We start from the raw sequence: 18,509 nt of genomic DNA, 5'->3' as shown, positions 1-18,509 counted from the left end.
TTTTTTTGACCATAGAATAGAAGAGGAATTGTGAACCTGGTGATTCCGTAGGTTTGAGTTTAAAGACTTGGGATAGCAATGCTCCCCTGAGAGTACACAGTTGGCTCTGTTCTGGGGAGGGGGAAAAGAGAGCTGAGCTGGTGGTGATTCCCTTTCTACGATTCATGTATTCACAGTAGGATAGACTGGCAGGACTGGAATGGGCAATGGACAGTCTGCCCTGGGTTGAAGATAATACTCATCAGAAGTGGGAGAGATGATTGTGGGAAATCTTTATAGGATCATAGGTCCCCTTATTCAGTCACCCAATAGCAAGAACTAATGATAACTAGCATTTATGTAGTACTTTAAGTTTTACAAAGTGCTTTTTATACAAATATACACGTGCGCAAGTATATGTATGTGTGTGTAGTCAGTTGATCCTCACAATGACCCCAAGAGGTAGGTGTTATTACTATCCTCATTTTAATGATGAGGACACTGGGGCATCTGGAGATTTAAATGCCTAGGGTCATTGCTAGTAAAACTCATGTCTCAGGCTCTATCAATTGTGCTATTTAGTTGCTTGTAATTTATTAAGTATTTATTAAATATTTGCTTACTACTCCTGCCTTTGAAACTATTGACTGTATGATAATTAAGAAGTCATTTAATCCCCCTGTGCTCCAAGTGACTCTTTATAAAACAAACAATGATGTGTTTCAGAGATAAAGGGAATTTTCTCCCTCTGGGAATTCCATGTACCAAAACAATCTTAAGTCCAGTCCCTTTCCCTTTCTTATGTGCAGGGTGCTGAGGCTACAAAGACAAGGGAAGTAGACCTGCCTTCAGGGAGCTTAAATTCTGTTGGGGAAGATGGCATCTACGTAGAGAGGTATAGAAAAAAATAAATAATTGCAGGCTAGAGTTGGGAGTGGTGGGGAAGGCATTAGCTTTCAGGGCCTCATAGTTGGAAAGGACCTCATTTTTCAGATGAAAAAATTTGATGTGGGGGAGGTTGAGTGACTTATCTGAAGTCACAGAGACAGTGAGTATGTGTTAGTCTTTGGACCAAACCCTATATTCTTCCCATTGTACCTTATTTTAAAAAAGCCTTTGTAGAAAGATGATGTTTGCTTTTTTTTTTTTTTGTAAATAATATTTTATTTTTTCCAATTACACTTAAAGATCATTTTCAGTGGTCATTTTTTTTTTTTTAATAACATTTTGAGTTCCAAGTTTTTCTCCCTTTTCCTCCCCCTATTTAAGATGGCAAGCAATTTGAAGTAGGTCATACATGTTCCATTTAGTTTTTATGGTAAAGAGATAGAGATGAAAAAGAGTACTTTCTGAGCAAGGGGGGAGAGTTTATATCAAAATAGGCAGATAGGAGATAGAGAATCATGTATAAAGAACAAGAAGACTTGTTTGACTTGATTGTGGAGTCTGAAGGAAAGTCACATCTAGGACCAGACCAATGAGGAATAAGGGCTTTAAATGCCCAATAGAGGAGTTTGTATTAGGAAAACTTACTGGTTATGATATTTAGCAGAGGCTAGATTAATATTTGATATTGGGCATGTGGGGTGGACTTGGACCATTAGGGTCCTTTCCAACTGGGATGAGCAAAAGTACTGATGGCTTATCATCCCTTTTCCTATCTTACTTATCTCTGAGTTTGTGTAGGCAACAGAACCTCAATCTGCACTGGATCAGATGCAGAGGAGGTTAAGAAGGAATCCTTACATGACTTGCTGTTTGAATTTTATTTATAAGTTTTAATGAAAACATATATCCGTGAGTCGGAAGAAGGTAGTATAGTTCTATAGTTTTGTGTAAGATTTAACAAAGATAATAATTGCTACAATGAATTTATAAGCTCCCAATGTAACTTCACACCTGGATTTGTCAGTTCATTCTGTCTCCTCCTAGGATTGGAGAAGTACATTTTAATATTCTTAGATTTATAGAATGCCAGATAACAATTTGTTATAATTAAATTTTTAGTTGAGGGTGTTTGTTTTTTTCCTATTAAGAGCAAGTCATTACAAAACTTTGTTTTGAAGGTGCCTCTTTTTGAAGTTTAAAAGTATTTATTTTTAAGTAATTGCTTTGGTTATTGAAACTGAAAACCTAACTTCTAAACCTCTAGGTTTGTGACTTCTGTCTAGGAATCTAGACACTTAGTAGCTATGTGATCCTGGTGAAGTCACTTAAAATGTTTCCTTTGTTTCCTCAACTGTAAAATAGGGATAGTGATAGCACTTACCTCCCAGGGTTGTTGTAAGGATCAAATGACATAATATGTGTTAAGATTTAGCACAGTTCCTGGAATACATATTAGCCCTCCACCCTTTTGTGTTAGTTATATTTGTACCCAATATTTAGTTTTTTCTGTCAATGGCTAGTATCTAAGAAGCACCCACCACTACTTTTTTTCCCTTAGTTTTCTGTTGAAAGCTCATAAATAATATCTTGGGGTGTGGTGACAATGGCTCTTACCTTATCCTGAAAGCCCCATTTTCTTTCATGGCACATTTTTATATTGTCATGAAGTAGCTTCCCCTAAAGTAGGCAGCAGAAAATTAATTGAGAAGTACAGAGAGATTTAAAACTTGGTGGTAGTTATAGTTTACACTAGCCACCTCTTGTAGCTTTTCTTGCATTTATTTCATGAAGGAATGATTCTTAGGTCAATTGTGGGGATGTCAGAGATGCAATTATAGGAGGGGATTTTGCATGGTGGTGGTTGGGAATTTTCCCAGTCTCTTTAAAAATCATGAAAAAATGCCAGTTGGCATAAAATGTCAATATTCCCATAGACACAACCTCCAAAGTACCAGGTACCATTTCTCCATAGTTAATTTGTAATCTTGATGGTTAATGATGAGAGGTGGTTTCTTTTTTTTTTTTTAATCTCCAAGCTTATTTTTATTTATTTATTTTTCTTCTCAATAGTATTTTATTTTTCCAAATAGAAGTAAAGAGAATTTTCAACATTCATTTTTTTAAGATTTTGTGTTCCATATTTTTTTTCCCTCTTGCCTAAGACAATAAGCAATCTGATTATACATGTACAATCCTTTTAAATATACTTCTGTATTTGTCATGTTGTGCAAAAAAAATCAGTCCAAAAATGGAAAAAACATAAGAAAGAAGGAGGAAAAAAAAAAAAGGTGAAAATAGTGTGGCATGCTTTGCATTCAGTCATCATAGTTCTTTTGATATGCATGGCATTTTCCATTCCAAGTCTTTTGGAATTGTCTTGGATCACTGCATTGCTGAGAAGAGCTAAGTTTATCATAGTTGATCAAATCATAAGAGTTTTATAGCATGGTACTGAAACATTCCATTTCATTGATTGTATTTTCTTTTTCTAAACAAATGATATGATGAAGAGAGTAGATGCGAAAAATAGAGGCAAAAACAAACGTGGCTGCCTTGTTCCTGGTTTTGTAGGTGGAGAGGAGGGCCATTTCTCATGACTATTTTGACAACTGTTTGTTGTTATTTTAAATTGCAGCCTAATCTGGTAGCCTCTGGGGCTAATGAATCTGAAATCTACATTTGGGATTTAAATAATTTTGCAACTCCCATGACACCTGGAGCCAAGACACAGGTATTAATTATTGCTTGATTTCTTTTAAGTAACAATGAAATAAACTGATCCAAAATGGGTTTTGATGCTTCAGAGGTTGAACAGATTTAAATTTGCTTCACTGGAAATGGAAATGCATTTGAAATTGTGGTTTATATATTGTTGATTTTGTCCCCAGTGAAACAAATGTTTTTAAATGTACTTAGGCTTAGTGATTAGGGTATTGTTGGGTTTGAGATGAGCACTGGGCTCAAATTCTCTTTTGCCATTGTATGAATTTAGGAAAGTTACTTAACCTGTTGGGGCCTCAAGTTCCTCATCTATGACAAGGAGGGTGGAGTAGGTGATCTCCCTAAGACTTTTAATTCTATGACCTGATCCTCAACTTGTTTGTGACAGTTTTTGTTTGTTTGTTTGTTTGTTTTGGACCATATAGCCCCCAGAAGATATCAGCTGCATTGCTTGGAACAGACAAGTCCAACATATTCTAGCTTCAGCCAGTCCCAGTGGCCGGGCTACTGTTTGGGACCTTAGAAAAAATGAACCTATAATCAAAGTCAGCGATCATAGCAACAGGGTGAGTATCTTTTTGTGAAGAACTTGTTAAATTTACTAAAATTTTTGGTATTTGAAGTGTGGGAAGCAGTGTGGCATAATGGTTAGAAACTTGTCCTTGGAACCAGAAACACTTGTAGCCCACTTGTGACAAGATCTGGCTGTGGAAGATTGGATGAGTCCCTTGGCCTCCTAGAACTCTAGGTAAGCTGCAGAGAAGGTACTGGTATCCCAGTGCCAGTCTAATCTGGGTGTGGTCCTTATCCCTCACCTATTGAAGTATTGGGTACTCTCTTTCTTGCATTGTGAAAGGTCTGAGTTCCAGAAGCAAATTTGGCTGCCAAATCCTGCTTTTCCATTGACTTCTGTCTTTGAAGTAGAGCATCAGTTAGAAAGACCAGATTCAGATCCCAGTTCATAATTTTCTCTGTGTTCCTTAGTTCTGAAGTTCAGTTTGTTCATGTATAGAATGGGGATAGTAATGCCTATGGAACTTCATTTCTCAAAGAGAAATGATGAGATTCAGCATGTATGGAAAGCACTTTTTTGGTGAACCCTGATGATGTGATCTCAATATCATTCTTCTGTAAGAGAAATAAAGATCTTCCTGCTGGGGAAAAAAAAAAAATCTCACAGAAAATGGAGTTGAAATTTTTTGGGAGAGTGAGGAAGAACTTAACAGGAAGGTGCTGAGCCAGGTCTGTGGTATTCTTGTTACTAGGGGGATGCTCTTACCTCACATTCTTGGCCCCATAATCTTTCTATCCTGCTCTTTTTTTGCCCCAAATAGGGAATTCTTTTCTGCCTGCAAATTTGGGAGGTATTAACCTCCCAAAGCCCATCTACACTTCCAAGTCCTTTGAGAACCCAGTCTCACCTCCATACCATGATGAAGCTTCTGTTGGAGAACATGTAGTGAGATGGAAATTTTTAGATAAATAAACTATTCTCAAGGATAGTTAGTAATAACCAAAAAAGATTTATGCCTTGGTCTCCTTTATAAAAGTGAGAAAAAAGTGATTTTTCTTTTAAAGCATTTAAATTCAACATGAAACTTCCAAATCTGTCTTGCTTATTAGTAATGCCTTCTAGCTGTCTTTCTGTAATAGTTTGTGTATTTTTAAAAAAAGTCAGACTATCAGTTGCAGAGACAGTGCTAATATGCACAGATAGAGGGAATGGAAACATGAAATCATAGATCTAGTTCCTTCATTTGTGGTACATGCAGGAATATTCATTTTGGCTAAAAGTTCTGGTCTTACCAGATATCACATAATTAGTGAAAGCAACAGAAATTAATCTTTCTGAGACACTTAATAAAAGTTTCTTGGGGAAAAAAAAGTTGAGTTTTTTGTTTACAAATTGGTTCTGAGCTAATATTTTTGATTAATGTGTGCTAATGAAGAAATGTTTTTACTTCCAAGCTAATTTTTAAAAGGCTACTTACTGTCTATTCTGTAAATTATATACATATAGATGCACTGTTCGGGATTGGCTTGGCATCCTGATATTGCTACCCAAATGGTTCTTGCTTCTGAAGATGACAGATTACCTGTGATTCAGATGTGGGATCTTCGGTTTGCTTCTTCCCCACTCCGTGTTTTGGAAAACCATGCAAGGTAGGAAGGTGTGTGTGTGGTTGTGGGTGTGTGTGTACATACATGCTGAACTTAAGACCTCTAAATAGAGTTGTTTCTTGAGTATTTGTAATTCTCAAATGAAAATTGTTTTTTCTTTAATTTTCAATACTGAAATATGTTTTTATAAAACTTGGTTTCACAAATAGATTTTCAATCACTTAGAGTTTAGTTCTCATTTTGTTATAAAATAAATTGATTTTTGTTAACCTCTTTTAAAAACATTTATATATAATGCAAATTAATTTATATAATTTATGACACAAATAAATAGTTAACACATAAAACATTTAAAATATTTCATGAAATATTTCTGAATTCCACGTAAATTATTTTAATAGTGTTTATATAAAATTTTGAGTTCCGAATTCTCTCCCTCCCTCTTGTTCCTCTTCCCTCCTTGAGAAGACAAGCAATTTGATGTTATGCATGTGAAGTCATGCAAAACATATTTCTATATTAGCTGTGTTGCAAAAAAGAAGAAAAATAAAGAAAGTTTAAAAAGATAAGTTTCAATCTGCAATCACTTCTCTTTTTTGGAGGTGGATAATATTTTTCATCATTCATCGTCTTGGAATTGTCTTTAATCATTATCTTGATCAATTATCTAAGTCTTGATCATCCTTACAATATTGCTGTTAACTTTGTTGCACCTTCATTTTTTTAAAAATACTTTTGATGCCAATAAATCCTTTGAAATTATTTTAATTATAAAAGTGAAAAAATATGCTTTCTGGAGAAATTAAACATTTAAAGACTCTCAGATTTCTTTTTGGTTAATTTCTATACTTTGGATTCGATTGATTTTTGCTTCCTGCGACTAATCTCTGCCCAGATCATCTGCAGGCTTCTAGCTCTTTTCATGTTCAGCTCTGGATTGGATGAGGGATATAGAGTCATGTCTCTTTGGTTTTCATTATCATTGTTCTAGTGCATTTGTAGAGGTTTTCTGGTATGTTTGTGGTAATTCTGGATTCCTCTAGATTTATCATATTGCAATTTTAATATCTTGCTTGACTCTATTAAGAAAAATGGAATTAAGCTTTCGTGGGAAGGAAAACTGGTTAAAAAGCTTTGCTAACTATTCACCTGCCACTCACTGTGAAGGACTTGAACTAATGATTCTGGATTTCATATGGAACTTCTGCTTTCCAAATTTTGTAGAAAAGCTAGAATTTGAGAACTTTTTTTTAGTCATTATATGTAAATGTTCTATTTTTGCTTTGATCCAGCTTGTACTTTTATTATATTGGCCTTAGTTTGGAAATATAGACTAGAAATTTTTTGCAAATTTCTTTTTATGGAATACTCTTAAATTTTTGAATGTTGCTCTGCCATCCTCTTTGTTCAAGTTTATAATTCTTATCTCTTCACTCTACACTGGATTTTTTTCCCCCCTGAGGCTGGGGTTAAGTGACTTGCCCAGGGTCACACATCTAGTAAGTGTCTTAGACCAGATTTGAACTCGGGTCCTCCTGAATTCAGGGCTGGTGCTCTATCCACTGCACCACCTAGCTGCCCCCTACACTGGATTTTTAATTTTATTTTTTTTTTATGTGTGTTTCTTTGACTTCTTTGCCTTCATCTTTTATCTTTTACTCTTCAATATTGGTTAAGAGTATGCAGGATTACCTACTCTGTTCTAGCTTTCAATTTTTTTCAGTGGTAGACAGTTTTTCTTTAGGAGATTGGCAGTAAAGAAAGAACAACTATGGAACTTAATGATTATCAAAGTATGGTGAGGGCATCCTAGATGGGACTGGCAGGAGCTAAAGATAGAAGCATGGTTGAAAGTGCCCTGGCCTCTGAAGTGGAACACCTGCAGTCAAATTTTACCTTTCTGCTTGGTCTTGGTCAAATCATTGACCCTCTTTAGAGCTTTGTTTGTTATCTCCAAAGTGTGATGGTTTCTGAGGTCCCTTTTAGCTATAACATGATGAGCCTATATAGAGGACAGTAGATAGGGGGAGGTTGAAGATGAATGAGATGGGGAAGGAACAATTTTAATGGTATACTGCTAGAGGATACCAGAAGAAATGGGATCCTGGGAATAGGGGCAGGGGAGCCTTAAACAGAGTTGTCTTTTGTCAGAGATTGGAGCAATTAAATAGAGAAAATGGAATGATGTTACTAGGTTTTAAGATTTCTCTAGAAGGAAGAAAAAGTAGTTAATTCTTCATTATTTTGCACAGATAAGAGGAAAATGATTTGTTTCTCTAAAATACTTGATTTACAAACTGTGCATATCCTTTGACCCAGCAGTGTTACTACTGGGTTTATATCCCAAAAAGATCTTAAAGAAGGGAAAGAGACCTGTATGTGCAACAATGTTTGTGGCAGCCCTCTTTGTAGTGGCCAGAAATTAGAAACTGAGTGGATGCCCATTGGAGAATGGCTGAATAAATTGTGGTATATGAATGTTATGGAATATTATTGTTCTGTAAGAAATGACCAATAGGATGATTTCAGAAAGGCCTAGAGAGACTTACATGAACTGATTCTGAGTGAAATGAGCAGGACCAAAAGATCATTATATACTTCAATAATAATACTATATGATGATCAATTCTGATGGATGTGGCCCTCTTCAACAAGGAGATGAACCAAATCAGTTCCAATAGAGCAGAATTGAATCAGCTACACTCAGTGAAAGAATTCTAGGAGATGATTATGAACCACTACATAGAATTCCCAATACCCCTATTTTTGTCCACCTGCATTTTTGATTTCCTTCACAGGCTAATTGTACACTATTTCAAAGTCTGATTCTTTTTGTACAGCAAAATAACTGTTTGGGCATGTATTCATATATTGTATTTAATTTATACTTTAACATATTTAACATGTATTGGTCAACCTGCCATCTGGGGGAGAGGGTGGGGTGAAGGAGGGGGAAAATTGGAACAAAAGATTTGGCAGTTGTCAATGCTGTAAAATTACCCATGCGTATATCTGATAAATAAAAACTATAATTAAAAAAAATAATAAAATACTTGATTTAATTATACTTAAAAATTTGTTTTCTTTCACCTTCCATTTCTCTACAGAGGAATTTTGGCCATTGCCTGGAGCATGGCAGATCCTGAGTTATTGCTGAGCTGTGGAAAAGATGCCAAAATTCTCTGCTGCAACCCCAACACAGGAGAGGTATGGGAAGTTAATATTGTCTTAAAATTTGCTCTCCCTAAAGTAGTGCTATTTTGTTTTTCTCTGAAGAAGAAATTCTTTAAATTGTTTATTTTGAGTATGGGAATGAAGGATAGCTGAAAGTATTGAAGAGATGTGGGTGAATTTTTATACTTAAGAAAAATTTTGTCATGATGTTATCTGGGCACTAATATTCTGCAGAGAAGTTAAAATAACATATTGAGCAACTCATTGTTTTTTTAAATCTTAATCAAATTATTCTTATTAATCTTACTAAAGATTAGTTAACATAGTAACACATTACTAATAAAGTAAGTACTCCTTTTACATTAAAGCAGTGAAACCAATTTACATGTTAGGCTTAGAAATATCACATTCTTCCATATTTATATCAAATGCATTAGGTACCCAGTGTCACATTATTTTTCAAAGCTAATTTTTAAAATTTGTTTTGAAGTGTTCATCACTTTATATGTTATTTACAAATTATCTTATCAACTTAGTTATCTTTTAATAAGTTAATTGTGGGTGGGAGGAAGCTAGATATGCCTTCCTTGATTAAAAAAAAACAAACTTAGAGCAAAGTTCTAATCATCCTTGGGTAAATGATCTGCATCATTTATACATGTTGGATTGCTTAGTTGAGAAATGGATACTAAATATTACTGTTAGTAATATGGCTGGCTGTGCTGGACATAGGCTCCTTTTGGGGCCTATGAAGGAAGGCCTTGTTCAGTATTAATTGGATAATTAAGAGAGAGAAATGGGATTCATCAGATATAAAAGATTCCATTAAGTTTCTTAAGATTCTTAGATTTTAAATTTCATGTAAATACAAAATACATTTTTTATTGTGGTAAAAAAGCTAACTTTGTGCACGGTAGGAGCTATTATTAGCCTTATTCTACAAATGGTGAAAATAAGGCTAAAAAAAGTTAATTGATTTAGGCAGAGTTAATACAGATAGTAAATGAGGCAGAATTTGAACTCAGGTCATGCTAATTCCAAGTTCAGGGCTCTCCGTATTCTACCCAGCTATTTTTATTAATACTGCCATTATTAATGGGAGTTTTAGTAATATTACTAATATTTCCTGAGATATATAATCTTTGTTGAAAAGCTTCATGAATTTTGTTTTTACTAAATTTGATGTTTTTAATATTACTAATGGTTTTGTGGTAATTATATGGTGTATATATGCTATAAATGGTGGAATAATAGTAAGAATATCCCTATTGGATTTTAATTGTGCTGTTAATATCAAAACTGATAACCAGTCCTTTATTATTATTTGTTTGGTTTCTATTTAGGGAATTTTAGAGGGAAATTGAAGTTGAAAAGTAAAGTAGGTTTGGAGTTAGAATAGTTTTCTGAAATCATATTAAATTTTGCCTGATAAAGTTTAGAGATCAAATCCTGTATATCATATTGCTTTGCATCATTCCAAAGGAAAAAAATCAGATTTAGAAATAACAATTTGACTTATTTTTCAATAATATAACTTGGTGATGTGACTTGTTCTATCATCAAGACTATTTGTTCACTCCTGAGGAAATTAGAAAAATACTGTTGATTGTGAATATGATTTTAAGTGGTTATAAATAGTTATTTGTCATAGCCAAGTCAGCCATTTTAAACATAAAAGATGTGCATTTTATTTGAACTTTTAAAAACTCTGACAGACAGGTAGTATCATTTTATTCTTGAACAAAGGAAGAAAGTACTGAAGTGCTTATATTTCTTTTACCTCACAAGTAGAAGTCTATATCAGTCCTGGATCTTTTTTTTGATTTTTTGATGTTGTTCTTCATTGCTTAAGATAAAAATAATAAGACTCTGAGTCATCTAAAATCTAAATAAAATTGACATCATGTTGGCAGATAAAGGTCCAAATGGACCTACTATAATATATAATTTCTACTATAATGTATCTTGTCCTTTTTTATTCTCATCAGCTCCTATAAGTAAATGCTGAAAATATTTTGGTTTTGAGATGCAGTTATATGTATTATTAATTTTTATGTGAAGGTCTCCTTATCTCATTCCTAGAATGCTTGTGCATTGGTTATTTTAGGATTCTACTTATGCTTTGTGTGACATTTCCAAAGATAGCTTAAAAACTCGAAGATAGCTTTTGAATGTTATTTGTCTGCTGGCTGTCCTGGTTGTAAAGTGGTAATGCTATTTCCTGATTTTGGGGGGATTGGGGATTTGCTCTAGGTGCTGTATGAACTTCCCACCAATACACAATGGTGTTTCGATATCCAGTGGTGTCCCCGAAACCCAGCTATTCTCTCTGCCGCTTCCTTTGATGGACGGATTAGTGTTTATTCTATCATGGGAGGGAGCACAGATGGCCTGCGGCAGAAACAGGTAGACAAGGTATGGAAAGTTTGAGATTTCATTCAAGAATTTATTTTTCTTTCTGGTGGACGAACATGAAAGCAGCTAATTAAAAAAATAAAACTAGATAATGCTGATTATGTTTTTCTATGTCACATGAGGCATATGATGCCTAGCAGAAATGAATTTTTACATTATTTCATCTTTTTTATTAAGCTCTCATCATCATTTGGGAACCTTGATCCCTTTGGCACAGGACAACCTCTTCCTCCTCTGCAAATTCCACAGCAGACTCCTCCACAGGGTGTCGTGTTGCCGTTAAAGAAGCCACCGAAGTGGATCCGACGGCCCGTGGGGGCTTCGTTTTCAGTATGTTGATTTTGCTTATATCAGCTGTGTGAGGGTAAGATTAGTTATTTAAAATACTTTTCTTGGTAAAGTGTCCTTTCAGGATGGAGAAAGGTATAGGTTTTCAAAATTCTTGTATAAATTAGTATAATCCAGTTAATCCCCAATGACTGAGATTGCTGATGGGATTTAAGAGAGAAAGAACATAGGAAACTAGAGTATAGGTAGGGATGTGTAGTCATGTCCAGTGTCCCAGTGATCCCTTGATCTCTAGACAGTGTTATAGAATAAGCTAAATATAAAGAATCCTGTGCTACATTCCCCTTGACATGCTTTGTGGTTTTGAATGGATAGCATGTTCACATTCTGTAAAATTCCTTTATAAAAATTGTTCATTCTTCCAGAGATTGTGATGCTATAGACAATCATGTCTCATGTGTATCTAAGGATTTTAAGGATAGCTCAAGAAATCACATAGTTATAGGGTATTTGTAGATCTTCTGACCCTGGACCCTACAACATTATGTACTAATATAGTTTCGCTCCATTTCTGGGAATTCAATGTGTGTGTATTTTATTTTCCCCCAATTACATGTACAAACAAATTTTAATTTTTTAAAATTTTGAGTTCCATATTCTCTTCCTCCCTCCACACTGCACTCATTGAGAAAGCAAGCAATTTGATAAAAGTTATACATGCACTTAATGTGTGTGAAGCTGAACTCCCCCTTGGTGCTGTGGGATTGTCTCGATGCCTCATTGTCTGTTAGCATAGTAAATGCTGAAGAAATGCTTTTTAACTTCCTAGCAGCAGGCCCTCTGTTTCTAGTTACTTCGGTTCAAAACCTTGATATCATCTTCAGCTTCTTCCCATGCACATGCTTCCTGACTGCAGTTAATTATTTATCAAGTCCTATTGATTCTTCCTTTGCTTTTCCTGTAACCATCCACATCCAACCTTACTTCTTTCTGCCCATTGCTGGGCTCCCTATGAACTCTTTTCTGTTCCTTTTGACACTTTGCTGCAGCACGATTGTCTAAAATAGACTTTATGGATTGTATCACTTAACTGTTTTGAATCCTTCAGGATAACCTATTATCACACAATGCTGGAGTGCATCTAGTTCCACCTATGTCTGAAAATGGACTCCTGATAAAGAGCCGCAAGCTCCCAAGGCAACCTGCATAGTTCTCTGCTGAGAATTTTAGCACAGCTCTGGTTGTGTTTCCTTATGTCCAGCCTAAGTATAGCTTTTGCTCTTTATTGCTTCTAGTTCTGTCCTGGAAAGTCTAGTCAGGCCAGCCAGATCGTTCTTCCATACAATTGCTTTCAGGTTTTTACAATTGGATCCTCTCCTGTTCTAGCTTTATGTGTCACTCAACTTCAAACAGTCTGGCCTTCTTGTGGCTTCTTAGTGAAGTCAGCAAGGGGCACCACAATGCACAGAGTACTCTGCTGGAGTCAGGAAGACTTGAATTCAAATCAAGATTCAGACACCTGCTTGGATCCTGGACATGTTACTTCACTCTTGTCTGCCTCAGTTTCTTTGTCTGTAAAATGGGGACAGTAACAGCATCTATTAGCATTGCTAAACTGAGATGATATTTATGAAGGAAGACCAGAGCACAGTGCCTGACATATAGTAAATGCTATATAAATTATTCTCATTCTTTCTTCTATCTCTTATCTTGTGCCTTTGCTTTAGTGTCCACTGTGCCTGGAACTTACTTTTTTCCTTCTTCACATCTTGGAACTCCTATTGTCTTTGAAGACTTAGTGCAAACATCAACTTTGGTATGATGCCTGTTCAGGTACCCTCAGATATTTTATCCTTTCTTCCATACTTCAGGTTACCTTGAATCTGCTCTATGTTTTTTGTATGAATCTTATTATATAGTTATCCCCTAAAAAAGGATGTGAAGTCCTAGAGGTTAACTATTAGTTTGTTTTTGTCTTTGTTTCCTCAGAGTCTATGAGGGTTTGGGGCACATAGTAGGTATTTTATAAATGCATCTTGAGAGTCATAGTTGTCTGAACCCAACCTTATTTCCCATTGTTTCCTCTACAAGTTTACTCTAGTCAGACTGATTGACTGAATGTCTCTGAAAATACTGCTTGTACCTAACAGTTTTGCTTATGCCTTTCCTTCTACTGAAAGTGCCTTCCTAATAATAATAATAAGTAATATTTACATAGCACTTACATTCCACTCCCATCCTTTCCTCACTTATCTTAATTGTGCTTATCCTTCTAAGTTTCTCTTTTAAATCCCATTCCTTTTGTGAAGTTTTATCTGAGTGGCTTATCTCTCAAGGATCTCTCTATCCTTCAAACTCTTCTATTCAATGATCAAAAAAAAAGATGATCTTTTTTTCAAAAACAAGACACCCCAGATTTATCTCGAAGAAGAAAATGTCCCTGCCTTTAAGAAATATCAACCAGATGAATTCAGAGCTGGTTGGCTGGCCAGACTTACAGTTGTCTTGCCTGGTCCAGTGTCAGGAGATCAAAAGTAGGCAGAGTGCCCCTTGGGATCTGAGTGTGACTTCTAGATTGTGTGACATTTGTATCAGTGACTTGGCTAGAACTTAGAAGAAGTTCTCTGCCTGGTGCAGATTACACAGAGCTAATAGGGGGTGATCATTTATACCCTGTGATGATCAAAATTAAAAAAGATGTTTGCAGGCTAGTGTACTGAGATCAGTGTAATTAGATAAAATGTAGTAGGGAGGAATGTAACATCCTAGACTTGGATTTAGAAACGTAACTCTACAATCCTAGCTGGGATGACTAAGACAGCAGTTTGAAAAGATCTGGGCCTTTGATGAACAGTGACAAACTCTTGAAGTTTAGAGTTAGTGAACATGAATTGTCTAAGGTCCATGTTGGTATATTACATCATTAAAGTTCTTACAACCTTGATAGGGGAAATGATTATTGGTCTTTTTGTTGTTGTTGTTGTTGTTGTCAATGTTTATGTAAGTTTTTTTCTTTGTCTTTTTATAGTTTGGAGGCAAGCTAGTGACTTTTGAGAACATGAAGTCACAGCCAGGAGCAGAGCAACAGCTCCAGCGCCACCAAGTGCACATCAGCCAGGTGGTCACAGAGAAGGAATTCCTTCTGCGTTCTGATTACCTCCAGCAGGTTGTGCAGTCACAAGGCTTTGTCAGCTACTGCCAGAAAAAAATTGATGCTTCGCAGACTGACTTTGAGAAAAATGTGTGGTCTTTTTTGAAGGTAAAATCTACCCTCCAACTCATTCTTGAATCATCTCTAATTAATTGATTGCCTGTGACCTTGAACACATTCATTGATTTTACTATTTTGCCTTCATAATAACTATTCAACAAAATACTATAAAATATCCATCAACAAAATTCCAGAGTTAAGAGTTTTAGGAGTCTTCTGGATAACTCATAGCTTTAATGGAGTATTTTCAGAGTTTGAGTGATTAAAAAAAAGATTTTGCTTTGTATTTTCATGTGAGTTTACTTTTGAGTTATATAACTCGATATTGAATGTGGGGATAGAGGAAGTGATTCCAGATATAATTTTATATTTGTACAATTTTTTATATTTTGTTAAGGGTCAGAGAAAATGCTTAATTGAGGATTGTTTATAGCTATTTTGCCAGCTTTTTTTTTTTTTTTTTTTTTTGCTATTATTTGAATTTTATTCTTGTTTCATTATATGTAGTGTCTACTTTCTTCAGATCTGATTAATAATTCCTTAATGGACATATGTATTTGATACAGATATTTTGTTTAAAAATTAATTCCTTTTGTGTTTTTGTTTTATTTTTATTTTTAATGGTATTTTATTTTTCTAAATACATGCAAAGATTGTTTTCAACATTCACCTTGAAAAAACCTCATGTTCCAAATTTTTTTCCCTCTACTTTCCCCTCCCCATTTCCCAAAACAGCAATATTAAGCGTGTGCAATTCTTCTAATTATATTTCCATATTTGTTGATGCTTTTTGTTTATGCATTGCAATTTATTTTACTTAATAGTATTTTATTTTTCCAATTACATGTAAAAATAGCTTTCAGCATTTCTTTTTGTAAGATTTTGCATTTTATATTTTTTCCTTTCTTACCTCCCCTCCCCAAGACAGCAAGAAGAATGATATAAATTATATATGTACAATCATTTTTAACATATTTCCATATTAGTCATGTGGTGAAAGAGAAATTAGAACAAAAAGGGAAAAACACAAAAAAGGGAAAAAACTAAATAATAAAAATAGTATGCTTTGATCCACTTTCAGTTTTCGTAGTCTCTAAATGCAGATGACATTTTTCATCTCAAGTCTATTGAAATTGTCTTGGATCATTGCATTGCAGAGAAGAGTTAAGTTTATCATAATCATCAAAAACTTTGCTGTTGCTTTGTACTCACTTGTTCTCACTTAACTCAGTATTAGTTCATATAAGTCTTTTCAGACTTTTCTGAAATTAGCTTGCTTATATCATTTCTTTTAGGACAATAATATATCATTACATTCATATAACATAATTTATTCAGCCATTCCCCAATCTGTCAGCATCTCCTCCATTTCTATTCCTTGACACTGTAAAAAAGAGCCATTGCAATTGATTTTAGACAATTGAAAAGATATACTATGGCATTAGATTGACTTTCATGAAAATGAAGATTTTTAAATATTGATTTTAATATGATGATGTGTTTAATTTCTTAAAAGGTAAATTTTGAAGATGATTCTCGTGGAAAATACCTTGAACTTTTGGGATACAGGAAAGAAGATTTGGGGAAAAAGGTAGGTGTAAGAAAAAATTTAAAAAGATGTACTTGGGAATATGTAAAGTTTAAGTCAGACTTGTCCTGTAACATTGTGATTTATTAATGTCAAGTAAGGCACAAATTGTCATGAAGAGATTATACAATGGAAAGTCCAAATAAAGAAAATCCAAATACAGAAATCCAAAAAGATTGTAGTTCTTCTGTTTGCAGATGAGATAAATCTGATTGTTTCAAACCTTAAAATACTGTGGAGAGATTCCAAAATGGGATCATTGGTTCTTCACCTGACTTTCCAGACAAGAAAGTGAATGAATGAGCATCAGTTCCTTTATCTTGAACAGATACTTCTTATGGACAATTAGCTGGCTAGAATTAAATCCAAGGAGAAGATTGGGCAAAACTACCTTTGAGAAATTATGTATTGTTTTTAAGAATAAGAGCTTATCTTCTTTACACCATTATTCTTGTCAGGAAAGACCCATATATCAGTCATCAGTAAACTCTGGCATGTTTCCGGCAAAGAATTGTACAAGAAGCATTGGATACAAAATTTCATCAGACAAGGGGCAGTTAGGCAGCTCAATAGATAGAGCACCAGTCCTAGAGTCAGGATAATCTGAGTTCAATTTTGGCCTCAGCCACTTGTGTGCAGTGTGACTCCTCTCTCACCTCCCTTCCTTCTCTCCTACTCCCCCGCCAGCAAGAATTTTATCAGACCGATATGTGCCTGGACAAGGAAATGTGCTAGTCAATTGGCTGATAGGGAGGATGCATGGCCTGCACACTCCATTGTTGTTGTTTTTTTTTTTTTTTTGAAAAAATTATTGATATGTTTTATATTTACATTTCAAACATATAGTGAGAGGTCTCTTCTAATAAAATAAAACAAGAAAGGAAAACTGACAATACAGGAACCCTATCTGAAAGTTCTTGAAATATTCCATACTTGTAGCACTCCTTTAAAAAATTTTTTTTTTAGTGAACAAAAGTCTATTTTCTTCAATGCTCATCACACTGAAATAAAGAGGAAGATACTTTTTAAATTAGCACAGAAGTGTATATTAAATCCATCAATTTGTTGTGGATAGTATGTTTGATTATTGGTCACTTGAATCCTGAATGAACATGGTATTGATTGTCCTTTTCACAATTATGCAGTGTTTTACAGTTTTGCAGTCAGTACTGAGATTAAAATAAAGATTTTGGAAAGGATAAAAATCATACAGAAGGAAAGGATATGGAGAGTTAAAACCTGTGTAGTTAGGAGAATCCACATGTAGGAGAGCTGATTCCATTGGAGTCTCGCAATCTATGGGTTGTAGAAATGTTGAATATAAAGTTGTCGTTTGAAATTCACACACACACAAATTCTTGATCTGGGAAAACCATGGAGAAAATAGCATTCTGGTTCTGCATCCTTGTAAGGAGAAGAGGAACTAGCTAAATAGCTAGTCTTTGTGCACCTCTCCTCCAGGTAACACTAGCTTTTTTCTAAAGTTGTCATTTTACCCCCGCATCCCCAATTTGCTGTATTTCACCCTTAAAGATTTTTAGAGACTTGGTTTGTATTTTGTTCCAGCTAATTCCCAGGTTTAAAGTTTTAGGACAGGTTCATTAAACCTGCTGAGGAGCAGAATATCCCTCCCCTCTTTATGAAATCTGCATTGATTTGCTAATATCATATCATTAAGACTGCAAAGACCATGTCTTAGTGGTTTCTCTGCTTTTGTTTAATCAGTCCTGTATTCTTTCTTTTATAATTAATGAAAATGCAATAGTACTGTGCACATTTTTCCTCCTCTTACATTTTGTACCCTCATTGCTTTTGATAGCTTTTCACTGTGTTCAGTAAATAGAATAATGGGTGCTTGGTGGTATTATCAGGGAAGAGCAAATAAGTGATTTTGAGGCCAACATTGTTGTCAGGCCAATTATTTCAGAAGAAACATTTGTAGTTTATCAATGGTAATACTTGGTGTTGGTAATAAATTCCTGACATAAGAATTTACGATCAACTCAAGATCTCAACAGCAGCACATGTATTGTGAAAAAGAGCTTTCAAGGTTTTAAAAAAAAAAATGTAAAGAGGAAGTAATAGAGAAGAATTTTCTAGTTGTCTGTACAAATTTGTTACTTT

General features: G+C 34.7%; 1 protein-coding gene across 15 annotated transcripts in view; it reads left to right on the top strand.

Annotated features, from left to right (window-relative positions):
- Window positions 1-18,509, top strand: part of SEC31A (SEC31 homolog A, COPII coat complex component) — a 72,234-nt gene that overhangs the window by 7,109 nt on the left and 46,616 nt on the right. For all 15 annotated transcript variants that reach the window (XM_074273322.1, XM_074273319.1, XM_074273318.1 and 12 more), the window contains exons 5-12: window positions 3,503-3,598; window positions 4,014-4,154; window positions 5,609-5,751; window positions 8,817-8,916; window positions 11,137-11,298; window positions 11,476-11,628; window positions 14,615-14,845; window positions 16,314-16,388. In XM_074273322.1, the coding sequence (XP_074129423.1) occupies window positions 3,503-3,598; window positions 4,014-4,154; window positions 5,609-5,751; window positions 8,817-8,916; window positions 11,137-11,298; window positions 11,476-11,628; window positions 14,615-14,845; window positions 16,314-16,388 (1,101 nt within the window). The remainder of the gene's footprint in view (window positions 1-3,502; window positions 3,599-4,013; window positions 4,155-5,608; window positions 5,752-8,816; window positions 8,917-11,136; window positions 11,299-11,475; window positions 11,629-14,614; window positions 14,846-16,313; window positions 16,389-18,509) is intronic.

Source organism: Sminthopsis crassicaudata, chromosome 6, assembly GCF_048593235.1.
Source record: "Sminthopsis crassicaudata isolate SCR6 chromosome 6, ASM4859323v1, whole genome shotgun sequence".
NCBI classification, from domain to species: Eukaryota; Metazoa; Chordata; class Mammalia; order Dasyuromorphia; family Dasyuridae; genus Sminthopsis; species Sminthopsis crassicaudata.
Note: the sequence above shows the minus strand (reverse complement) of the source record. Positions and strands in the feature narration are given on the sequence as shown.